The sequence below is a fragment of the Lygodium microphyllum genome, chromosome 1 (assembly GCF_053477565.2).
Source record: "Lygodium microphyllum isolate KBCC chromosome 1, Lygodium_microphyllum_v1.1.10, whole genome shotgun sequence".
In the NCBI taxonomy this organism is placed as follows: Eukaryota; Viridiplantae; Streptophyta; class Polypodiopsida; order Schizaeales; family Lygodiaceae; genus Lygodium; species Lygodium microphyllum.
The window spans coordinates 141,392,728-141,419,545 of record NC_141135.1 but is presented as its reverse complement, the minus strand read 5'-3'; the positions used below and the strand labels follow the sequence as shown (position 1 = coordinate 141,419,545).

Below are 26,818 nucleotides of genomic sequence, written 5' to 3'. Positions count from 1 at the left end.
TTAACCCTGAATTGAAATGCAAAACCTAGCTTGAAAGGATTAGAAAAGAGATTGCATACAAGTTGTGTCACATTGAGATGTGGATGTTGTGCTAAAGTGGAAAAAAGAGAGTTTAAATGAGTATCGAAGCAATGAAAAGAAATGAAAAAGTAAATAACGAAGTGTGCAATGGAAGTATTGAAAAGATGAAAGAGTATGGCTAAGCCTATGGTAGCCTAAAGAAAACGTAGCTGGTCTAAGGTTCCCAAGGATGATCTAGGACTCCTAAGAAACTAGCCAAATGGGACATAACGACTGAACCAACTAGATATGCCATAAGGCATCGACTAAGGATATCCATGATCGACGACTACGAGTGGCCTCATGAACTCTAATATGAGGTGTCATGAGGACGTGAAATTTTGATATTTTGCTTAGCATTTGATTAAAAGTTAATCAAATGTGCAAAATGTGACTTGCACATGTGGTGCAAGTTAATTATTTGGAAATATGGGACCCAGGTTCGCAAGATATTAGTTGATGCCAAAGGCAAAAGTTGTAATAAGTTATATCTGATAGGTACTCAGTGGTACCTAGTGTCGGAACTTGGCCTAGAACATTTAATTAGCCATTAATGTCAGTGGTGACACTAGAGAATTGACCTGAATTAATTAATTAATGCTAATTCTGGGTGAATGAGTGCTCAGGATCACTTGGATGATAAATTGGCCTAGCCAATTTAATTGTTGGTTGCTTAGATTATTTTTTTGGGCACATAAATAATTATCAAATTAATTTTCAGAATTTTATATTCTGAAAATTAATTTAATGGATAGGATGATGCTGGAAATTCAGTTTAGAAGGCTGCCAATTGGGCAAAACTTGCCCATGCAAGTTTGGGAAAGCTGGATTGGGGTTGAAGAGAGAAGGAAATCTCATTTTTAAAATATTTTGGAGCTGTTGGGAAGAGGTGTTGCATTGTTGTTGCTTACTTTTGGGGCCATTTCCCAGCCATTGTTAGAGACCATTTTGGTGAAGGCCATTGCATATTCTTGAATAGGGGAAGTTGGCGATTGTGAGCGATGCTCTTTCTCTTGGATATAGTCTCCAATGCTCCCTTTGTTGTTGATGAATCCATTGGCGCTGGAAAACTTGGAACAACTGAATTTCACTAAAATCTTGCGACAAATCTTTGAATTTCTCTCTTTCTCCAGCCATTTTTGAGCTTTACTCTAAGTTTTACAATAATCTAGCCATTGGGGGTGGAGATTTTGGTGAATCTCTGCTGTAAACTCTAATTTACAGTAGCAAAAATCGGGGTTTGATAGCCACCTTGGGAAGGGTCCCTATTAGAAGTATAGCATAGGAACCCTTTGTAAGCAAGGGTGCATGAGGGGAGGTGAGGTATGAATGGACTAGAGGATAAGGGAAACCCTAATACATGGCCAAAGATCACTCTTAAGTAGAGGAGAGAGTGTACTAGTTGTACTCCATAAGCAACTTAGTAAGCAAGATTTTGTTCTTGTATTTTGAGCTCTCCTCTTTTAGTATTTGTTGTATCATCTTTCCACAAATATCCTTGTAGCCTACTTTATAAAGGCATCCCATCGATTCATTGAGAGAGGCAATTGTTTTCATTCTATATAATTGAATGCTGCCTTGGCGTTGAGGGGGGAGATGTTAGAAGTATAGCATAGGAACCCTATGTAAGCAAGTGTGCATGAGGAAAAGTGAGGTGTGAATGGACTTGAGGATAGGGGAAACCCTAACCCTAACTCCAATAAGGCTATATATACATGGCCAAAGGTCACTCTCAAGTAGATGAGAGTGTAGTAGTTGTACTCCATAAGCAACTTAATAAGTAAGATTTTGTTCTTGTACTTTGAGCTCTCTTCTTCCTCGTGTACATATTTCCATGTTGCCACTTCGATATTTTGATAGTCCCTAGATTTGATTCTTGAAGGCTTCAGACTTGAATTTTTAAAGCTGAAATCAGTGTAGGAGAATTCTGTTGTTGTGTCGTCTGTGCGTGAGCTGAGTTGAGAGTGAAGGTGTAGAAAATTGAGAGCAGTAGTGAGAGAGAGTGAGCACAACATAATGGGTATCCGGTACAATCACACATGTACCACATTTTAGGTTTAGGTTTTGAATATAAATAAATAAATAAATAAATATTACAACGTGTAAGGGTACGTTCATACCCGAACACGGTAAAAGGCACAGTGAGCCTTTATTCCCAACAAGCTCCCACCTAAAGGCAACGTGCTTGAAGGTAGAGGAAAGAATCAGCTAAGTGTATGTATGTACAAAGTTGAAAGACACATATACTATCCAACCCCCATCATCTGGCGGCAATGAGCAAGCTGCTCGGCTGGAAGACCTTTCGTGAGAACGTCTGCAGGATTATCATTTGTATGTATCTTGACAAGCTCAATGCCTTTGTTGTCAAGTATATCCCTGATAAAGTGATACTTCACCTATATGTGCTTTGTCTTTGCGTGAAAGACAGAATTTCGTGCTAGCACGATAGCACTCTGACTGTCATAGTGGAGGATAGGAACCTTTGTAATTCCAAGCTCTCTCACCAAACGTGAAAGCTATAAAGTCTCTTTGCATGCTTTTGTCGCAGCCACATATTTTGCCTTTGTAGTAGACAGTGCAACACACTTTTGCAGCCTAGATATCCAAGAGATTGCTCCTCCTGTGAACATAAATATATATCCTGAAGTAGACTTCTTGCAATCAGGATGGCCAGCATAGACTGTGTCTGTGAAACCAACAACAGATGACTTTTGCTTACCAAAGTAGATACACAAATCCTTTGTGCCCTTAAGGTACATCATTACACCCTTCACTGCTTTCCAATGCTTTTTGCCAGGATATACCATGTATCTGCTAATCACTCCCACCGCAAAAGCAATGTCAGGATGTGTAGCAACCATAGTATACATCAAGCTACCAACAGCTGAAGCATAAGGTATCTTGGCCATTTCAGCCTTGCCATCATCTGATGTAGGGCTGTCGTTTGCACTAAGTTTCACATATGGAGGCAATGGTATATTTATAGCTTTTTCTCTCTCCATATTGAAACGTTGCAGAACTTTCGTAATATACTCCTACTGTGATAAATAAAGAAGACCCTTTGATCTGTCTTTGAGTATGCGCATGCCAAGAATGTGATTTGCCTCACCAAGGTCTTTCATATCAAAGCTATTGTGTAGACTCTGCTTTAAGGAGTCCAAGGCATGAACATCCTTGCTTGCAATTAGCATGTCATCCACATACAATACCAAGAGAATAAGGCTGCCATCTGCTGCCTTCTTGGTGTATAAGCAGTGATAAACTTGAGAACAATGAAATCCCCGAGATTGCATGAATGTATCAAATTTGTGATACCATTCACGTGGTGCTTGCTTCAGCCCATACAGAATTTTATCGAGTTTATATACCATGTGCTCTTTTCCCTTTGCAACAAAACCGTTAGGCTGCTGCATATAGATTTCCTCATGCAGATCACCATGTAAGAAGGTGGTTTTTACATCCATTTGTTTGAGTTCCATTTTCTCAGATGCAACCAGGCCTAAGATGGTTCGCAAAGTAGTCATTTTGACTACAGGAGAAAAGATTTCATCAAAATCAATTCCATGTTCTTGCTTGTATCCTTTAGCAACCAAGTGCGCCTTGTACTTGGGCAAAGGAGTAGAAGCGACTTTCATTTTGTAAACCCATTTGCAAGGTAGTACTTTTTGTCCTTTTGGCATTTTTCATGAGAGATTTCATTTCTGATAGCATTGCTTTTTGCCATTTCTTACTATCTTGTCTGTCCATTGCTTCCTGGAAGCATGAGGGTTCACCACAATCTATTAACATGACATAATCAGCCACATAGTTTACTCCAGGAACAAATCTATTAGGCTGTTTTTGCACTCTGGTTGACCTACGGACCCAGTGGTCAATGTTTTTTGGTTGTTCAGCTTGTAAATCTGCATTAACAGCATGTTGTTCTGCAGGTACAACTTGCTATATAACTTGTTCAGATCGTTCCAGGTGCACATGTTCTTACTGAATTTGTGGGATATCATGGGCAAGATCTTGCTGATCATTTATTGCATCATTCCCTACATTTTTAGGGACATTTTCAGCAGGTATTTACTGTTGTCTAACGGGCATTCTTTGCTGTCCTATTGGTACATCCTCTTGGAATACAACCCCTCGGACCTCCTCTGTTCTTTTGGGCTGTTTATGCATGCGATCTCCCAGAAGATAACATCATTGCTGCGTACTACTTTTCTTTTCTCGGGATCCCATAATCTATATCCCATTTCACCTTCATCACCATATCCTAGGAAAATACATTTACAGGACTTTGGCTCAAGTTTGTTACGTTCTTGCACAAATGTCTTGCAGCTAAACACTTTCAAGTGTGCGTACGAAGGTGGCTTGCCCGACCACACTTTTTGGGAAACTCCCCCCCCCAAAGCCTTGTTTGGTGACTGATTAATCAAGTGTACGGCTGTCATAACAGCCTTTGCCCAAAAACCACAGGATAAAGCAACATGTGACAGCATTGTACGGGCTTTGTCTTGAATGGTCCGATTCATATGCTCTGCAACACCATTTTGGGGCGGATTATGAGTAGTAGTAAGCTCCCCTTTTAATTCCTTTGCTGTCACAAAAGTCTTGAAAGGCTTTGGACACATATTCCCCACCATTGTCAGAGCGAAGAACATTTTAACGTCTTGCTGATTTGATTTTCAGCAAGGGCCAGGAATTTTTTAAATTTATCCAAGGCCTCGTCTTTGCGACGGATTGGATAAACCCAAACTTTGCGTGTGGCATGATCAACAAAGGTAATAAAATACTTCTTCCCCCCTAAAGATAACCCTGGCATTTGACATACATCTGAATGTACTAACTCTTAAGGGTGAAGACTTTAGAGAGATTTTTTGTGTGACATTTGAGCATATTTACCATAAATGCAATGATCACACTGTTCAAAATCAGAAAGACGGTAAATAACCCAAATGAGAGAGCACTTTCATTCCAGATTGACTCATGTGTCCCAACCGGCTATGCTATAAAGAAACACTTGGCTGCTCAGTTATGGCGATAACATGGTTACGCACACTAGATACATGCAAAGGATACAGAGTATTACTTTTGGATCCCTTAGCAACAATGCGGGAGTCCTTACATATTTTCCATTTGTTATCCCCAAAGGGGTGTGATAGCCTTCATCATCTAGTTGCCTTCTGCTTATCAAGCTCTTCTTGAGCTGAGGTACATATCTCACATTATGCAAAACAAACATGGAGCCATGCTGAAATTTCAGTTTCACACTGCCAATGCCTGCAATTTTAGTATAACAGCTGAGCATTCGAATTACTCAAAGCTGTCCTGAAAGTATCCCAACTTTTAGGTAGAGTGCATAGCAAGAAGGTAGCTTTGAACTCTTCATCAATATGAAAATCCAAAGCAATTAGTTGACTGAAAGTTGAGTTAAACTCATACAAATGTACATACATGGCTGTACCCTCTTTTATGCGAAAGTCCATCAAATTTTTAAGCCAATAAACCTTGCTAGCTGCACTTTTCTGAGCATACAATTCTTCAAGCCTTTGTCACATTGCATATGCTGAATTCAGCTTCTCAATGTTGAAGAGCAAGTTGCTTGACACTAAGAGCTCAATGGTAGAGCGCGCAAGCTCGTCCAAGTCATCCCACTTGTCTTGTTCCATGTCTGCTGGTTTGATTCCCTTTGTTTTGATGGACTTTACATGTTTCTTCTTCACTAAGACATTGTAGCATTGTTTTTGCTAGATTGCAAAATTATGAGCACCCTCAAGCTTCTTAATGTGCAAAAGACTAATGTTGTCACTGTTTCCAGCCATAATTTGCAGTCCCAAATTGGCTAACCAATCACCAAAGGCAGGCCCAAATATGATACAAGTGTCTATAGTGCACAAGAGCACCAACCAGCAATGAAAATCCCAAGATTGCAGAAATTTTCAGATCTGCAAATGAATTTTCAGAATTAAAAAATGTGTCGTTTGCTGCACTCCTCAAGCAATTTCTGACACAATTAGAGACCAAGCCAACAATTACATGTGAAATCCCCTAGATTTCACTGCAATTTTTGCTCCTAAGGCATTCTTGAGCATAAATTTGACAATTTGGGTCAAAAGCCCCAAATTTTTAGAGGATAATTTGTTCAAATTGCATCAATTCAAGTACCCAAGTGCATATAGCAAGCAATTCTTGCACAAGTTGATAAAATTTTGCAAAAGCTCCAAATTTTTTGGGTCCGGTGTGCACAAATTTCACTGAATTTGAAGAAATTTTATTGAAATGTGAAAAACCCCAAAATTTCACGGGCAATTGTGCACTAATTTCACAATTTTTGAGTCAGAAAATCCCTAAATCTAAGAAAAGCCCTAAATTTCTGGGTCAAAATTTCATGTTGTGCCTGTGCGTGTGAATGCCCGACAAAGGAATGGTAGAAAAGTAGGAAAATTTTTGAAGAGAAGAAAAAAAACAAGACAAGCCTGTCCTAGCGTCGACCATGGTCTCGCCGTCGGTTTTGACGCCTGGTTACATGCAATACGTTCGTTGCGTGCCGATCGTCGGGTCTGACCCTACGACGCTTGCGACTTGCCACGTGCAACCTGTCATGTGGCTCCTGCCTGTTGAGCCCACCTGTTGTCTGTCGCACTTGCCTATCTAGCCCCCTTGCGACTTGTCTATCGCATGCCCTGACTGGCTTGCAACCTGTCTGTCGCATACCTCGATTGTTACTTGTCATCTCAGGCATGTCACCTCACACCTGTAACTCGTTTTGATACTGGTTTGTTGTTGTGTCATCTGTGCGTGAGCTGAGTTGAGAGTGAAGGTGCAGAGAGTTGAGAGCAGTAGTGAGATAGAGTGAGCATGACACAATGGGTATCCGGTACAATCACACATGTACCACATTTTAGGTTCTGAATATATATTAAGTACAAAGTGTAAGGATGCGTTCACACCCGAACATGGTAAAAGGCACATTGAGCCTTTATTCCCAACTAATTCAAGAGGCTAGCTAGACAGCATTGAATTTGGGGCTAATTTGTTTTCCAAGGAGCAAGGGTAAAGGCAATTCCCTGGCAATTCAAGGGACAAATTGATCTGAAGGCCTCTTGGTAATTTATGATAGCAAGTAGTACTTGGATTAGCAGAGGAGATTAAAGAATCTTTCTTGTACTCCATCCATTTGGAATTGAAGGTAAAAAAATTGTTACACTTATTGTGTCTCCTAGGTTTTGATGTGAATGCTCCCTTCTCCAGAGGCACTTTTTACATTTTAGTTGAAGAAGGGATTTTTTCCCCGTGTGAACACTTGTCAGTGGGTGTGGTACTTAGTACCTTAGGGATTGTACTTTTATATGATTCTCACATAGTGGATGTGACCTTTTGATACTCTCCTCTCTTGTTGTTCAGTTGTTCACTATGAGTGTGGGTTTATGCACATGTGTAACTAAATCCTAACCTAACAGTGGTATCAGAGCCATACATCTAATCAGCTCTATCACCACTTAGCTTGTGAGCTGACGCCACGAGTACTGCTATTGAGCCTTGCGCTTGCCTACTCTCTTGCATACTGGTTGTTGCTCCAAGTTTAATGAGCTGCATACTTGCTTCAATTCTACCTTTCAGTTTGTGTAGTCTCCTTGTCGCCATGCCCTGGACCACGTCACCTTTGCCTTGACCCACTACATTTTGTCCATCCTGGTCATTGCTTAGCAGCAACTCAATGTTGCCTTGTCTTAGCCTGTGGACTGCACTGATTCTACCTACATGTTGAGTTGGACCCCTAACGCATATTCGTGATCCGTATACCGCATGCTGAAGTTGACATGCCATGCATGTTACGCTACTTGATTGTTGGGATTATTGCCAATAGGCTGTGCTTTTATTGAAGACATTGTCCTAGTAGTATATTGTAGTTTCCAAGGAGCTTTGAGGTTATACATGTGGTTCAGAGGTTAGGCTTGCAAGCCCAAGTTATGTATGTAGTTCAGAGGTTAGGCATGCAAGCCAGACTACAAAGAGTGTTGTAGCTTCATCTAGCTCATCCACTGTCGTCAGTGTATCTTTTGCCTTAGCCCTTGCTCCGCCCCCCATTGCAAATCAGTTGAGATGGTATTTTGTGCAAAAAATAGGTTTTCCCTGTATATTTAATTGTGCACAATGGCCAAGGATGCTCAAGATAAGCTTGCCTCATTGTTGTATCAGGTGCGTAATGAGGCTTATGTAGCTTATTTGCGCAAGTAACTTGAGATGGAGCACATGATAGAGGGTGATTCAATGGATGCATACATTACACGTGTCAATGACATCACAAAGTAGCTTGCAAATATTGATGAAATAATTCTTGATGCGTCTCTTCTATCTATAGACTTGACTGGCCTACTTGTTACTTAGCAAAGTTTTGCCACTACACTTCACTTGTAAAAGGAGATGTTGAGGCATATATATTTGATGCGTTGGTGTGATTGTTATTGTAAGAAGAGAAATCATGGGTGAATCACTCTAACATAAGTATGATCAAGCATTTAAAGCCAACCATCGGAGCAAAGGGAAGTCATAGCAACCCTCGAACTCAAAGGGTAAAGGTAAAACTTCTTCTTTCAAGGATGACGATGCTAAGAAAAAGATATGCAATTATTGTAGAAAAAAGGGGCATGTTATTGAAGGCTGCAGAAAGGGGATGATAAGTGAAAAGAGGAAACAATTGGGCATGAGAGTGTTGCTGAAAATTCAGCAAGTGCAAAGGATGCAACAACACATATAGCAAGCTTGGACATTGGTCAGGCAATCTTATGCTTTTGTTGTGCATTGTTCATATGATCCTTCTTCACATGCACATGGTCTATTGGTGGCTCAAAATTGCAGCACATGGTATTTTGACAACAGAGCTTCCAAACGCATAATGTCCTTTCGTGACTTGTTTGTATCATATGCAAATGTATAAAAGGGGGGGTCCGTTGTATCTGCAAATGATGCTTCGTATGCAATTCAAGGTATTGGACAGATTCCCATTATTGTAGTGGATGGAAAAATTATCATACTTGAAAAGATCTTGTATGTGCTTGGCATCAATGAAAATTTGCTTTTAGTTTCAGCCATTGCATATGCTGGTTTTGTGGTTAAATTCTACATAGATTGATGTGTAGTCTATGATTGTAGTGATGGGGATGCCCTCATTATCATTGGTACATTGTACAATGGCCTCTATTAGCTTGATTTATATGAGAGGAGAGCATTAGAGGATGCATTGCAAGTTGATGCCACCATTATGGATGACATTGAGTTATGGCATGCTCTTTGATTATCATAATTATGGTAGTTTACTTTGTCTAAGAAGCAAAAATATGGTGCTTGATCTCCCTTCTTCGAAAGCACCTACTCATAATGTATGTGAGAGTTGTGTACTTAGCATAATGCATCGTGCTTCGTTTTCCAAAGATGGATCTATGCATGTTGATCAGAAATTACAGCTTGTGCCTAGTGATGTTTGTGGATCCATGTGTGTCAAATCCATTGAAGGATACTTGTACTTTGGCACCTCCACTGATGACATGACCCATCATTGTTGGGCATATGCTTTGAGGCACAAATCAGATGTGCTTGCATGATTTAGAATCTTCTTAGACTTGGCTGAAAATGGCAGTGAATACAAGCTGATTACACTTTGTACCGATGGAGGATAGGAATACATATCACGAGAGTTTTAACTTCTTTTTGGTTGAAAGGGGCATTACACATCAATGTTATACAACTTTCACACCTCAACAAAACGGGTGTCATGAACAAAAATACAACATTAATATTTGCACCTTGGATTAATTCCAGCCTTTGTAAATTTAGCCCTAGCCTATGTGTACATGTGTGAACAGCCCTTAAGTTTGGAAGAGGGTTAGAATAAAAGGGATTAGAGGCCAAAGGCAAGACATCTTTTGATCATTCAATAATCTTGGCTTTACCATTTTCTTGGAGTTAGCTTCTTCTTAGCTTTGAAGCACTCAGCCATGGCCGTCATGTATTCTTGAAACCCCAACCATTAATACATGATGAGGATGTCTTGGTGCAATAGATTTGTTAATTCTTTGTTGTAGCTTAGTTAATTTTTCAATTTTAGTTAGATTTCATTCCATGGCTGATTGCTTTCATTACATTGGTATCAGAGCCATAGCTTAGATCCTTGCAGAAGTCATTTTCAAGTACTAGATTCAGTTTCCTAGGCTAGAGAGAGCAAACCATAGTTAGAAATTTGAGTGACAGGACTTGACAGGACATGAAGGATTCAAACCGGAGTTACATGTGAAAGTCTGCTACAAACAGGGATGAAGATGGTGATTCTTGGCATTAATAATGGAAGAAATGGAGGGCTCTAGCCAAAATAGCAGGACGTGATCAAGATTTGAGCCAAAAACTGGGGGTAAGTGGACAAACTAATGGTTACAGGACATTTTGACTGTGGTTACTTTTGAGAAGGAAGGGTTTCTTCTTCTCTTTCCTCATTCCTTCAAGCTGCCATACAAACTGCCATGGACATTTCTTCTCAGATCTTCTTCCCGCGACCTCTAATGCTCAAATGGCTTATGTAAGAGTGTAGTATGGGTCTTAAGCTACCTATGGAGTACCTACATGCCTCATATCCACCACGTTTTCATCACGTGATGTAAGAGGATGTACAGCAGCAGTTTGCGCTATTTTTACAGCCCCCCCCCCCCCCCTTCGTGATCAGCAAACGTGAGGCAACCAGAGCTTGTACTCTTTCTTGGGATGATCAAATGGAGTGCAACTATGAGTATACATCATCTTCTACTTGATCTTTCACTCCTTTTGGAAGATGGGAGCTTTCTCAAACCCTAGGTATGGAGTTTTATGACAGTTTTGGACAGCACTCAAATTTCTCAAATTTCTTCATCAAGATCAAAGGGTTTTTGCTCTATTATACTCCCTGAGGCTTCTACACACATCCTAGTACCAACATTGATTGATCTTGAAGCTTGAAGCTTTGATGGAGCTTGGATATGGAGATTGCAAACTCTATGTATAACAGTTTGGGACAGCATTAAAGATTCCTGAAATTTTTAAAGCAATTCATGGGGCTTTTGTGGGCAAAGCATCTCTGAAGCTTCCTCAACCATTTCCCCTCAAGAATCCATCAACATTGGACCGACATTGAAGGAGATTGAAGCCAATGGAGGTCTAGGTGTTCAATGGACAGCATGAATCTTTTATGCCATTAAATTTTGGCATTCCCTCTCAAATTTCGGGATCTCTTGGACACATTGAAGCCCTCTCTATTACCTATTGCAACCTACTTCAAGTAGAGAAGGTAATTGGTCTTCATCAACCCTCATTTGGAGCATTCATGGAGTCATGGAGCTTTCATGGGATTAATGAAGCTGAAGCTTATCAAGGAAGGGATTATCCTTGAATATTGAAGATCTCTTGGACTGATTTTAGATGGATTATCAAGCTCAGCTCACCTATGTCAAGCATTATGGATTGAAGGTCATTCCATCAACAATGCTCTTCTCCAATCAATTAAATGAGGTACTCTAATCACTCTTAATTTCTCTTTCCATCCAATTATTGATCTCATTTCCAATTGCTGAAGAGAAATAAGAGGATTAATGAAGCTTTCATTCATAGCTTAATGCATTACATGAAGCCTATAGGTTATGTCAGTCATTGTCTTTGCTAAACCTTTTCAATTTACTGAAATGGCCATCTCTAAATGTCTCAAACTCTTCCATAATGAATGAGCATTACCCATCTACTTTCATTCACTGAAATCAGTAATTTCTTGAGCTTCATTACTCAATCTTTATTGCCTAACCCTGACATGAAATTGATTGCCTATTTTGCCTCTTGATCATAAGAAAATCATTACCCAATTGGTAAGTGAGAAAAGCTTTGTAAGCAGTGAGTCACTGCTGAGGTAAATACCTCTCCATTTCTCATTTACATTTCAGCCTTTTCAATTCCAATCTTGCATATCATGAAAAGGGCAAATGAAAGGCAATTGTATTTCCTTCCTATTCCATGCATATCATACTGATTTTTAGAGCTAGAATTCACTTGCCATGTACTTGCCCACGAGGAAAAGTGGATGCCGGGCGAGTCGGTAGGACAAAAGAGAGGTGACCCTCCCCTACCGACGAGGACCCTGAAGGGGAGCGCAACCCGGCCCGAGAGGGAACTTTGCAAACCCCTCGGGTCTCGGATCCCACGTATTTTCAAGTTTAGGTGCAGGTACAAATCTCAAAGGCACTTGAAATCAGCCTACAGCATGAGTTATGGGGAGTGAGTTCTTGAGATATTGGCAAATGTATGGTATGGCAAATGTATGAAGACATATGGCTACAGTAAAATGTATGCATCCTATGGTAAAGACACTATGGTTCAGCATTAAAGTTTGGAACAGAGTATGTATACATACCCTCATTAAAGATTGCAGTCTACATTGAGTTAGACAGCCATTTTACTGGTTACAAAGGTCATTTTCAGTATGGGCAGACGTATGAGACTCTCCTACAGGGTTATGAAGTTGGTACATGCTTGGTATTGATGGTACAAGCCATTAATTGACTAGAACAGGGTATTCATTGCCTGCAGGAATTTTCAGACAGCAACAGAAAATCCCTTACAGAAATTTCTGTACTCATCCATTTTCTGCACTTGATAGATCGTTGGATAGAGGGCTTTTCAAGCTTTGAACAGAGCCAGAGACCTCGTAATTTGGAGCTCTAGAAGTAAAGATAATCAAGTTTTTCTACTGCAGGAAATTCAGGACAGAAATCAACCCATGGCTAGGAATAAGAAGAGAGACCCTGTTTTGGATACTATCAATGAAGAATTGAAGGAATATCAACATGAAAGGGATGAACATCAACAGGAAAGGGGTGAACATGACACTTCTCAAGATGCCATTTACCGAATGCATTATGAGAACGATGAGGTCGATGCAAGTTCCACCCACTCCCCTACCAATCAACCCATAGAGACGTCTCATATCTCAATGAATTCAAACAGTTTTCAACAATTGTCAAATGACATAAAGGATATGAAATCAGGTTTCGAGGGTATGAGGTTGGGTTTTGACAAGCTTGTAGCACTTTTTGGTGAGAAAATGTTGCCTACAGCTGGTCTTAATATCCCACATCCTCATAGGGCTGAAGAACCACCTAAACCACTTACTCCTAAGGTGGTAGGTCAATTTGAAGTTGGAGAGTCATCTAAAGCTAAGGAATTTGTTCAACCCACTTCACTTCAGCCACAATTCCATCAACAAAAGGGTCACTTTCAACCACATGGGCAGGATCTTCAAGAAAGAGTACAAACAAACTCAAAGCATGATGAAGACATCCATGGGTGCAACTCTTTCTACAAGCAATTTTACCCTCAAGCAAATGTTGGTGGCTATGAGCAAGGGCATGTTAATTCAGCCCCAAACTCTTATGGGCAGCCACATGGACATGTGAATTCAGCCCCAAATGCTTTTGGACAGCCACAACATAATTTCTCTACTCAAGTGCAGCCCAATAGGCCAAGTCCCATGTTAAATCATGGTTGGAATCAGCAAAATAATGGGCAGCAACCACCTTTCAACTCACCTATGCATGGACAACCTCCCAATGTGAGCAACACATACTTTCAGCCTCAAGGACATTGTTTCCAGCCACAAAGTCATGGTATGCATTATGGACAGCAAACTCCTTATGCGCAAGGGCATGGAAATAATGAATATCCTAGGCAAGGACCTTTTGGCAATTCTTTTGGGCCACAACACCATAGTGGACAGCAGCACCCTAATGGACAACCTCCTCAATACGAGAGAGAGTACAAGGAGAAAATAATTATCTCAAACTTCAAGGGAGAGAACCCTTCACCCACGGAGTTGGAGGAGTGGTTTGACAAGTTAGAGATGTATTTTTCCCTTTACCCAAGGCCCGAGAATGCCAAAGTAAAATTTGCAGCTCTTCATCTAGAAGGCTATGCTCACACTTGGTGGAGATATATGGCGAGGATGGGACATGACTTCTTGTCTTGGGATGCATTGAAAAATGCTATGATTGAAGTCTTTGTTTCTCCTATTGAAAAAGAGCGGTTAGAGAAAAAGTGGTATACACTTGAGCAACGTGGTCTCTCGGTTAGAGAGTACTCAAATCAGTTTTTGAACCTCTTGATGTATGTTCATGGGGTTTCCGATAGTGCTAAGTTGAATAAATACATATTTGGTTTGGAACCTATTCTTTCTTCTGAAGTTGGAGCCATGAATCCTACATCCCTACAAGCTGCCATTCAATTGGTTGAACGTTATGGGCAGAAATACAAGGGTTTTCAGCCAAAAATAGGACATTCTTTTCAGCCTACGCAGTTCCAAGGACATCAGGCCATTATGGGCATGCTAAAACTGATTTTCAGCATATTGGGAAGCCATCAAAAGTCCAAATGCAAGGCCAAAAATATGAAGATTAGCATGATCATCGAGGATGATTCCGATGTTGAATCTGTTGAAGGAAGCTTGGCTCAGCTTGATGTCACAACAACTCAAGAAGAGGCACATGAAAATGAAGAGAATGGCCATGATGAGTTCTATGATCCGATGGATGGGTTTCCTTTCGACCCGGGTGGTCATTATTTGGATGATTCATGGACTGATTTACATCCATCGCTATGTGCCATATCAAGTGATGCATGGAGTGGTTCAAGAGGGGATAATACCCTACGCCTTAAAGGTCAAATCAAGGGAAGGACCGCTCATATACTCATAGATACGGGAAGTACACATAGCTTCATTAATGCTAAGTCACTCAATGGGCTGAAATTGAATACGCATGAAATGCCTACATCACTCAAAATCCAAGTGGCAAATGGAAATTTTGAGATGAGCAATCAATGCTGTCCAAATGTACCTACCTCTCACCTTTTCCCCATTGTGCACTACATCAGTGAGCCTAATTGCATTAGAAATGGGTCCCATTGTTATAATACTTGGCTGCAACTGGCTGAAATCTTTGGGCAGATTTACCATGGATCTCAACAACATGGAAATGGAGTTTAAATGGTGTGGACAACAAGTAACGCTACATGGAGCTGAAAAGAAAAGAATGGAGATGATCAGCCCCAAGAAAGTTAAGAAAGAGATAAATGCAAAGGCATGTATGTTCACCATTCTTCTTTCCAAGATTGAAGAGGATCAACCCTCTTCTCCTACCAACAATATGGACCCATATCTTTGTAATTTGCTGAAAGAATATGATGATATTTTTCAGCCACCTACCTCTCTTCCTCCCAAAAGAGAAGTAGATCATCCCATTGACTTGCTGCCCAATACAAAGCCCATCAACAAACCACCATATCGCCTCTCCAAAGTGGAAAGAGAAGAGGTAGAACGCCAAGTCAAAGAGCTTTTGGAAATGGGTCTCATTAAGGCAAGCCAATCACCTTTTGCTTCTCCAGTTCTTCTTGTGAAGAAGAAAGATGGCTCCTTTCGAATGTGCATTGATTACCGCGATCTCAACAAGGTCACTATCAAGAATAGGTATCCAATACCTAGAATAGATGATCTCTTAGATGAATTGAAGGATGCCAAGGTGTTCTCCAAAATTGACTTGAGATCAGGATATCATCAAATACGCATGAAGGAAGGGGATGAATTCAAAACAGCCTTCAGGACGGAGAGGGGTCTTTATTAGTTTATGGTTATGCCTTTTGGGTTATCAAATGCTCCAGCCACATTCCAGTCTCTCATGAATAAGATACTTCAGCCATTGCTCTTTAAAACAGTTTTGGTATTCTTTGATGACATTTTGATCTATAGCAAGAATAAAGAAGACCATTTGCAGCATGTAAAAGAGGTCTTTGACATATTGAGGATACACAAACTGTTTGCCAAGGCCACTAAATGCTCTTTTATGACAAAGGAAGTGGAGTACTTGGGTCATATAGTGGGAGAAGATGGAATCAAAGTGGATCCTAAGAAGGTCCAGTGCGTCAAAGAATGGCCTACACCAACCAATGCCACTTCATTAAGAGGTTTCCTTGGTTTGTCATCCTTTTACCGACGGTTTATGAAGAACTATACTCATGTTGCAGCTCCTCTTACCGATCGGCTGAAAAAGAAGGCTTTCTTTTGGGATGAGATCGCTGACAAGAGCTTTAATGAGCTGAAAGAATTGCTTGTTTCAGCACCCATACTAGTTTGCCCTGACTTCTCCAAGACTTTTACCATTTATGCAGATGCCAGTGGTAGAGGTTTGGGAGCAGTTTTGGTACAGGAGCATGGTGTCATTGCATTTGAGAGCAGAAAATTTGATGACAAAGAGAGAGAGATGCATGTTTATGAGCAGGAGATGCTTGCTATTTTACATGCAATCAAGAAATGGCACCACTACCTCTATGGGACACACTTCAAAGTCAAAAGCGATCATAGGGTCTTGAGATATTTTCTCTCGCAGCCCAATCTTTCTCCCAAGCAAAAGAGATGGTTGGCCACTTTACAATCATATGATTTTGAAATATCATACATGGCTGGCAAGGATAATGTGGTGGCTGATGCGTTATCAAGAATGTGGGCATGCAGTCTATCTACTGTGTCTATCATCTATAAGGATTGGATTGAAGACATTCAAGAGGAATATGTGCTTGATGAGCATGTTGCCCATATTTTACGGAAATTACAGCAAGGGTGTGATGCTGAATTTCCTAATTTTAAAGTGCATAATGGCCTCTTATGGTTTAAGGGTAAAGTGTACTTGATTCCCAGCAGTAAATTCAAGCTGAAAGTGCTTCAAGAGATGCATTCATCACCAATGGCTGGTCACTTGGGCCTTTTCAAGACGTTTAATAGAGTTCATCAAAGCTTCTATTGGAAAGGTCTATGGAAAGATGTTAAAGAGTATATATCTCAGTGCTTGGAGTGTCAGCAAAATAAGGATTCCACTCTATTACCAGCTGGCTTACTTCAGCCTTTACCCATACCTACGGGCAAATGGACAGATATTTCCATGGATTTCATAACGGGATTGCCTACTACCAGTCATGGATGGAATAGTATCTATGTGGTAGTTGATAGATTGACCAAATCAGCCCACTTTATCCCAACTAAAGTCCAATATTCAGCAAGGCAAGTCGCCGAGCAATTTATGGAAGGTGTGTTTGAACTACATGGTATGCCTATGAGAATAGTATCAGACCGTGATTCGAAGTTTATGGGCAACTTCTGGAAAAGTCTATTATCCTCTATGGGTACTTTCCTCACTCTTAGCACGGCCTATCACCCTCAGACTGATGGGCAAACGGAGAGAGTTAATCATTGGGTGGAAGTGTACCTTAGGCATTATTGTCATGACACACAAGCTTCATGGGATCGTTGGATCCACCTTGCTGAATTTTGCTATAATAACACGCATCACATGAGCATTGGGATGTCTCCGTTTGAAGCTCTTTATGGGTATAAAGTCCAACTTCCATCAGTTTTATTCCATGAAGACATCAACCCACAAGCAAAGGAAGAGTTGGAAAGAATGGAGTTGCTCATGAGGCAATGCAAGGACAGCATAAGGAAAGCACAAGACGTAATGAAGGTCTATGCTGATGAGAAAAGAAGACATTTAGACTTCAAGGTTGGAGATTGGGTATTTTTCAAAGTGCCCAAGACGCATTATGCTTCATTAAAGGGTGGGAATAACAAGCTTGCTCATAGGTTTTATGGGCCATATTTGATTTTGGACAAAATTGGAGAGCTTGCTTATAAACTTCAGCTACCATCCTCCACTAGAATACATGATGTATTCCATATTTCACAGCTGAAGAAGTATGTTGGGCCCGATGTACAAGTATTGGAAGAGTTACCACCATTGGATGAGGCAGGACTGATCATATATGAACCTGAAAGCATTATTGGAAAGAGAGAGAAAGTTCTCAGAAATCGTACTCTCATTGAGTATCTCATTAAGTGGAAGAATTTGCCCATTGAAGAGTCTTCTTTGCAACCATCCACTTATGTCAGTAACTTTCCTTGGTTATTACAGGATGATATATGATGCAGTATGCAGTGACTGTGCAGAGACAGCTTGTTGTATGAAATTTCTGCAGACAATAAAACTGTCCTGACTTCATCAAATTTTGATTCTGATGTTATGGGGTGATGCTTGGGAGTGTATACTTCGTTTCCACACCTCATACGCCTTATTTGGACCAATATATCAAAAGTTATGGCAGTTTTAGTGAATCAGCCCTGTTTGGACAGCAGCCAGTTTTCTCACAGTTTGGCATGCAAAAGGTCTTCTTTTCAGGGACAGTGCTTTCTTATCATTTGGAAGATGAATGGGCATGATTACTATCATCCTCGACTTGGATTTAGGCCATTACTTCTTGGTTTTGAGGACAAAACCATCTTCAGGACGGGATGGTTTGTCATGAAGGAAAAATACAACATTAATATTTGCACATTGGATTAATTCCAGCCTTTGTAAATTTAGCCCTAGCCTATGTGTACATGTGTGAACAGCCCTTAAGTTTGGAAGAGGGTTAGAATAAAAGGGATTAGAGGCCAAAGGCAAGACATCTTTTGATCATTCAATAATCTTGGCTTTACCATTTTCTTGGAGTTAGCTTCTTCTTAGCTTTGAAGCACTCAGCCATGGCCGTCATGTATTCTTGAAACCCCAACCATTAATACATGATGAGGATGTCTTGGTGCAATAGATTTGTTAATTCTTTGTTGTAGCTTACTTAATTTTTCAATTTCAGTTAGATTTCATTCCATGGCTGATTGCTTTCATTACAACGGGGCCTGAAAGAAAAAATTACACTTTAATGGAAATGGCACGTTGTATGCTTTCACACAATAAGCTACCCCCAAAGTTTTGGCTTGATACTATTATGTGTGCAATGTATGTGCTGAATCGTAGTCCAACTAAAGCATTGGATGAATGTACACCTTATGAGGTTTGGAATGGTTGGAAACAAGTGGTGTCACATATTCATGTCTTTGGTGCCATAGGTACGAAGACATAAATTGCGAGACACGGTTGTCAAATGCATTTTTATTAGTTATAATGCAAAAAGTAAAGGGTCTCGCTTGTACCAATCCTCTAGAAACAAGATTTTTGTTAGTAGAGATGTGGTATTAACATGCTGGTCAGCCCTTCATGGATTGCAAAAATCAGCCCAATGTGGGCCTACGAAGATGTGTGACAATTTGTTGCCATTGTTTAAGCAAAATGCACTTGATTTTGGTTAATTTTAGCAACCTATCGAGGGTTTACAACGGTAAAATATTCGGGAAGCTAAAATAGTCCCTAGATGGCTATTACATACATGTATATTTGATTGCTCTTGGCTTCAGTAATTCACACATTGAAAGCATGCTTTATGTTTGCAAAGATGGGGATAACCTCTTGCTTCTCATTCTTTGTGTGGATAATATGCTCTTGATTGGATCTCATGAGACATAGATTTCAGCCTTAAAAGCTGAATTGCAGCATGCTTTTGATGTGATAGATCTGGGCCACTTGCACTATTATCTTGGCATACAATTTACTATAGTTGAGGGGGGTATAATTTTGCGATAGTCTAAGTACATTGGGCAGCTCCTTAAGCATTTTCAAATGCAAGACTGCAAGCCTATCTCTACTCTAGTTGAGATAGGCCACAAGTTTACACTTGAGGATGTAGAAGATCCATTTGATGCTTCTCTTTATCAATGCACCATTTCTACATTTTGAATGACCTCATCAACATTAAGCAGCTGCTCACGCAAATCTTGCATGTATGTGAGGTGATAAGTCATATTGTCACCCTCATCCATATTTATATTAGCAGCTCTTTGGGTGGATAAGATATCATGGTTTCATTATGTGCTGCAAACACATGTTCTTGCACTTCTCCCAAGTTGCTTTTGAGGTCTTACAACATTGAATATATGGAATATTATCTCTTTATACTGACAAGGCAATCAAAGAAAGGGTTTGTGCATCCTTCTAGTCCCACCTCCGTTGATCCTCTGTAGGAGGAGGATGGGCTGCAGCAAGAGTAGCTGTAGTAACCTGTCCTCTAGCATTATGCAGAGGTGTTTGAGGTGCGAGACCTTTTGATTGTTGTAGATCACCATTGACATAGTTCCACAAATCCTTCACCCCAAGAAAATTACGCACCATAAAACTCCAGAGAGGGTAGTTGGTGTTATCGAGCTTGTCCTCCCAAGCGAGGACACCAAGGATGCTGCTTTTGTCACTATGCCGTTGATGTGCCATGTTGCTAGTGATGCACAAAAGTCAGCAACCAAATACTTCATGCTGAAGTATAGAATGTACTCTACTAAGTACCATAAATCCCCACACAGGATTAGAATGCAAGCACCAAACTGTCAAATTGTCACAATTCTTGACAAATGTGCCCAATGTTGCACAAATCAGCACTCAGCCTACAATTTTCAGCAATATACTGCTGTACTGCACTCGCCTCGAAATATGTGCCTAAAAAGACAATTTACAGCAATTGAATGCTAAATCTTTCCAATTTTTATTGAAAATCCTCAAAATTCAATGCCAAATCTGACAGATGCAGCAAGATAATGCTGCTATAACACTTGTTGTCTGCCTTGGAATGTGTGTCAAGCAAAAGCCCCAAATATGTTCTCAAAAAATTTGAGAAGAAATTTATTCCTTACAATCTGAAATTTTGTCAAAATGTTGCCTTGGGATGCGTCTCGATAGTAACCAGCAGCTGTAATCTGCCTCATGATGCATGTTGGAGCCAATAGACCAAAAAACCCCAAATTTCTTGCAGGAATTTGGAGTAGATTGTGCAATGTCATTGTTTTCAATGTTGAACTGCACATAGGATGCCGATTCAGCCAAAAAAGACTTCGGATTGCACCAATAGAGTTCGATACAGACTAGCAGCATTGTACAGCAACTGGGCGATTGGGGGGATGCAAGTGGCTGCACTGGTGGTGCAGGTAGGAGGTCATTTGGGTAGCAGGAGCACAGGCATAGATCAGGTAGCAAGGAGTTGTGGGAGGTGGCACTTGTTTCTTGCAGGAGGCACACAGGACAGGATGGTGGGTGCATGGGCACAAGTAGTAGGAGGCATAGCAGATGGCTGTGGCGCTACGCTTGGCAGGTGTCGTGCAAGTGGACAGCAAGTGTAGTAGGGCAGGCGGCATTGCCAGGTGGACAGTTGGCATGGCGACCACAAGGAGCTGGAGTAGGTGGCAGTTATCTGATGGCTAGCGGCGCTTGCAAGGGGCGGATTGGACAATGTCCTCGGCAGTGGTGGCACAACAACTGGAGCAATTGATAGGCCGGGTAGAGTTAATAGGAAGTTGCTCAGTCTTCAGCAGCTTCTCCTCTTCCTCACGCGAATGGAAGCTGGTGGTAGTAGGATGTTGGGGGAGCAGCATTGGTTGATGGTGGGTGGCAGTAGGACCTTGGGCGAATGGAAGTTGGTGGCAGTAGGACCTTGGGCGGAGCAGCATTGGTTGATGGTGGGTGAATAGAACCCGCGCACAGAAGTTGCTTTGATTCAAGAGAGAAATGAGAGAGAGTGATTGTGAGTTGAAGCAACAGGAGAGTAGTGTACTTGCTGAACTAAAAGATAGAGTGAATGTATAGACCGTGTTCAGCTCAAGGGTTGACCTAACCAGCCTTCCACCAACTAACTAGAGTTAGGTTTATTTACTCTAGACCCTAGTGTCACTACTTTAATGCTCTGAGCTGGAACAATAGCCAATATAGGAAAGGGTAGTTGAGTGCGAGGCTCAATGGCGGCAGTGGTGACGGCGAGGGTTGAGAAGAGATATGCTTTGATATCACTATTAGGTTAGGGTTCAGCTGTGTGCACGCACGCGCGCGCGCACACACACACACACACTCTCACTTACTCAATAGTGAATGAGTGAACAACAAGAGAGAAGTCGAGTGTTGGAATATCAGATCCAATATGTGAGAATGATAAGAAAGTAAGGACTAAGGACCAACCTATTGATAAGTGTTCACATGAGCAAAAAACCCTTCTCCAGCTAGAAGGTAAAAAGTGCTTGTGGATATGAGAGTGTTCACACCTTAACTTAGGAGAAACACTATAAGCGTAATAGTGAGGTGTAGGTTAGTTATTTCACAATGTGTGACCTAGGACCTCGAGATATTAGTTGGTGCCAAAGGCAAAAGTTGTAATAAGTTATACTTGACAAATACTAGGTGGTACTTCGTGTTTGAATTCGGCCTAGAACATTTCCGAAGCTAATGAGTGCTCAAGATTACTTGGGTGATAAATTGGCCTAGCCAATTTAATTGTTGGCTAGTCAGATTATTTTTTGAGCCATAAATAATTATTTAATTAATTATCAGAAGTAATCTTCTGAAAATTAATTTAATAATGCAGGAAATGCTGGAAAATGGATTTGGAAGGCTGCCACTTGGCAAAACTTGCTTATGCAAGTGAGAGAAGACTGATTGGAGGCTGCGAGGAGAGAGGGAAACCATTCTGAAGTCTGGGAGCTGTGGGGGAAGGCTGTTTGCAACAGGCAACAGCAGTTGGAGGCATTTCCATCCCTTGAGAAGCAGCTAGACAGCAGGCAACAGCTGCCAAAGGGTGCCCTACTGCTGGCGACAGCATTTGGCAATATGTGACTGCATATAAGCACACATGGTGCAGCAACATTGATGAATCTTGATGCTCCGATACTACTGTTGGTTTGGTGGAGCTTGTGAAGGATGAGCAATATCTAAGTGGATGGAACCCCATGGTGTTAAGTGTGCGGGGGGTTGTTTTTTGGGCGGGGGGGGGGGGGGGGGGGGGGGCGTGGAGAGAGAGAGAGAGAGAGAGAGAGAGAGAGAGAGAGAGAGAGAGAGAGAGAGAGAGAGAGAGAGCTAGCTCTTGCCGGTACACAGAAATTTATTAGATGGATTAATAGTGATGTGAAATATATAATTACAAAGGTAGGGCCTTATTTTATAGGCTTATGGATGACCCCAAACCCTAAACCTAAATTTATACAGCTAACATGTGTTCGCACACTGAGCTGGTAGTGTTAGTAGTGTTCACAGATGGAGGTGGTAGATAACTAATGATTTCTACCCTCAGCTTTCAATTCATGGCTTTTCTGTCACAAAAATGCCAAACACACCTTTTCAGAGTGCAAAAGCTAAACCACAACAATTAATTAATTATTTTAACTTACTGATCTGATCATGCTGTCATGCAGATGTCAACATTGTCACGTCATTATCTGCAATGTCAGCATAACCTGTGATCAAACCAATAGTCATGTTTATCATCAAACGAATTGTCTCTAAATCCTCTTTCCAGTCGTGTTTTTAACCTGCGAATCACATCCCTGTGGAAAGTGAAGACTTTGATCCATCTTGACACTGAATCAGATGCGATCCTATCTACTTCATCTCATTACCATGTATTGCTGCCCTATTTCATAATTTAGGGTTTATTCACAGATTTAGTGCACAATAAATCATTATAGACTTACTTGGGGATGTAAACAACACCAAAAATAACAATCTTAATTTGAAAACATTCTCTACCATTTCAATGGTTTGTCCATATGCCATAAAGCATTGGCATGCTTTTGGATCCAAGGTGGAAAGTGGATGAGGATATATGATACTTGTGGCACACGTATGCTTGGACACACTCGCAAGCATGCGTGCACTCACATGCACACACGTGGTTCCCGTGCACACACACACACACAGAGGTGGGGGGGGGGAGTTGACATAGAGAGAGAGAGAGGGAGTTGACGTATTTGTTCCTTTGTAGCAAGCAGGTAGCAAGATTGTCTATGAACTTCATGGGAACTCTTCGACTTCAACTTGTATGATGTGCAAAAAGAAGTTTGACACCAGTACATTGATGCAAATGCTTAAGCTAGACAAGGTTTGTATAGCACAAATGCAAATTTGCCAATTGTCTCAAAACCTTGCCTTTGGCTTTTTGAAAGTTTTATGCTACAGCTCAGTTAATTGCAGACTCTGAGGTATCCCAAGTGCCCCTACTGTAATGGTCTTATCAAGATGGATGCTGTTCTCTTTGGAGAGTCTCTACCTCAAACGATCATGGAGAATGCAATGCTTGCAGCAACTAAAGCCAAGGTGTTACTTATCATAGGAACATCTCTCACTGTACGTAAGCATCTCCTCTTGAGATATTCCCTCTTCTCTTTTTTTTTTGCCTATCTTTACATACCATGAACTGCTCAACATGATCAAAGTGGAGTCGCTAGACTTAAATTGTTATGTTGGTTGCTACAAGGGAGTGCCCAAATGTGTTTGTGATCAATGTCTGTGCATGTTGTTCTCTTCTATCCACTTAACCCCATATTATTTATTTTTATTTAATCATAACAGGTTTCTCCTGCAAACAGTGTGGTGGATCTATGCAAGAGCAATGGAGGCACAGTGATAATATGTGATTCTAACTCTAGCATTGGCAGTCTTGCTGATGTTATGTTGTGTGGCCCGGCAGGGGAGCTCCTTCCAAAGCTTTCAAAGACTTGTTTGACTTTGAGAAGCAAACTGACATGAGGTACTCGTGGCTCTGAATGATTTTCAGCAAACATCAAGGAACACTATGTTCATCATATTTACATCCCACACCACCTGAATGTTAATAACAATGAGATTCAGTCGTGGCCACTGGATGCTCTTGCTCATGGTTATCTGATTGTAAGGGCTGGTCTTCCATTTGCTTCTTACATCTTTTTTGGGGTCACTGTAATCATGCATCACCTAGAATCTATGTTAATGGCAACAGAGCTTCAGCCAATCAAGAATAACTTTTACTTCCTATAAGGGATGAATAGAGGAAAGTTAGAAAGAAATGAAAGGTGGACTGCTGCGTGGATTTTATGGGCCATTGATGGAAATTCCAGTGGACCAGATTTGGCTGATATAATCCTGTTGAGGGAAGCAGCTCACAAACATGAGTGTCAAACCAAATACTTTGATCAGGCCAGCAAATTAAGATAAATTTAGACCTACAGGTTGTAATAACATTGGAAGAGGACACCGATGAGAAAAGATGAATAGAGTGGGTTCTTAGTAGATTAAGAAAGAAAATTTAAGCTTAGTCCTTCTTGCATGATAGATCAAATATAGTTAGCATTCCTCGCCCTTGCTGTAGTATATTATCTTTCTATCTGCAAAGGATTGATAGCTAAAGCTGGGATTCAATGATTAATTTGAGGATCACCACAAGCATTGAGCAGTGACAAGTGACATCATGGAAGGCAAAGTAGCAAGACATTGGAAAGAGAGAGCATTACGTTAAGCTTAGGGAACACATGACAAAATAGGCATTACAAGGAGTGTCATGCAATTGTATATGTGAGAGTTTAGTCACATTTTTGTTGAAGATGAGGAGGAAAATGAATGAGGACCATGCCCATACCAAGTCAAGGATTGTTGAGCGTAGCCATAATTTACCACTCACAATGTCTAGGCAATGCGTGAAAGGAGTGAAATTCAACTTAAATACGAGTAACGTCTTTATGTCAGATATTTAGAAATTGTGACTAGCAATGGTGTAGTTTTACAAGTTGCTAAACATGGAGGAAAGTTGGAGTTTCTATTGAAGCAAGGCAAGAGTTAAGTCATAAAAGGGAAAAAGTAGATCCCTCAACCCATATTAAAGCTTAGACATTTAGATTATCTTAGTGAATTCGATGGCTTGTTGCATTTTGGGCATTCCAATTTATTATACATAGACCAAAGTGGGGGGAAGTTCTAAATGTGGAAGCCTTTGGGCAACATACTTTGGAATGGTTTTTTGATAGTTGACCTAAAGAAACTAAAGTGTATGCATTATTTCACTTCGTTTGTTCCCAAAAGGAGAATGAGAGATGGGGCAAGTTGTGTTATAAGGTGAGTCATGCATGAATCATCATCATCATCGCTTTTTTATCTAGTCTTGTGAATAATTGGAAGCTAATTACTTTTAGTCAATGCAACACATTTTGGTTTCTCATGGGTATGGTCTACTTATGGTATGGGTGGTTCTCACTAGCAAGCACATTGTGGCTATCGATGGGTGGTGTCTTATGATGATGGAGTCAATGATCTTAATTCGGTGAAGCAATTGCTTATGTGGTACTACAGAGAGATATCATTTTGATATGATCAAATAGAGCTTGAGGGGAAGTTGAAGAGTACAACTTAAGAAATGAAATGCTTAGAAAAAGAGAACCATGTAGTGTGGATGGCAACACAAGTGAGAGATAGGACTAGGTGGATAGCACATGTTGCAGTGCAGCACAATTAGCCCAATCATAAGATTGTCTACACTTCATTCACTAAACTACAAACAAAATGAGTCAAGTTTTCGAATGGGGTGTTTTGACAATCTACAAGAGAGTCACTACAATGTGGGGGGATACTCTTCCCTTGCATTGTGGTGATTTGAAGTGATTGCACAATTACACAAAAAAACATAAATGCATATCAATCTTCGTGCAAAATTCTAGACCGACTCACATTCTCTTGCTCATAATCCACAAGCATAATGAACCAAGGAGTCTCCCATACCAAGTTTGTTTGCAAAATAGAGATATGTAGTATGTTGATCTCTTGAAGCTTTTGCCTTCCCAAGAGGTCTTTAGTCTTTCCTTGGCTTTGTTTGGCTATTTTAGAGCGCGGCCATGCCATTCTATGTTTATTAATCATTTTCTTGCAACTTGGTGCCCTTTTATTGTTGCTCGTGGTAGTGTCATTACTTGTGCATGTGGTTGTGCTAGTTGCATCATTCTTGATTGATGCATTTGCCTCTC

General features: G+C 40.7%; 1 protein-coding gene across 3 annotated transcripts in view; it reads left to right on the top strand.

The window, feature by feature from the left end:
• The window catches only part of LOC148041748 (uncharacterized), a 69,410-nt gene extending 44,312 nt beyond the window's left edge, over positions 1 to 25,098 (top strand). The window contains exons 4-6 of one of the 3 annotated variants that reach the window (XM_087682034.1): positions 23,815 to 23,931; positions 24,024 to 24,176; positions 24,419 to 25,098. In XM_087682034.1, the coding sequence (XP_087538160.1) occupies positions 23,815 to 23,931; positions 24,024 to 24,176; positions 24,419 to 24,466 (318 nt within the window). In that variant the 3' untranslated portion in view covers positions 24,467 to 25,098. Of the gene's footprint in view, positions 1 to 23,814; positions 23,932 to 24,023; positions 24,181 to 24,401 lie in introns of all 3 variants that reach the window. The other 2 variants (XM_087682028.1, XM_087682019.1) reach the window with 2 other exon arrangements.
• The last annotated feature ends 1,720 nt before the right edge of the window (positions 25,099 to 26,818 follow it).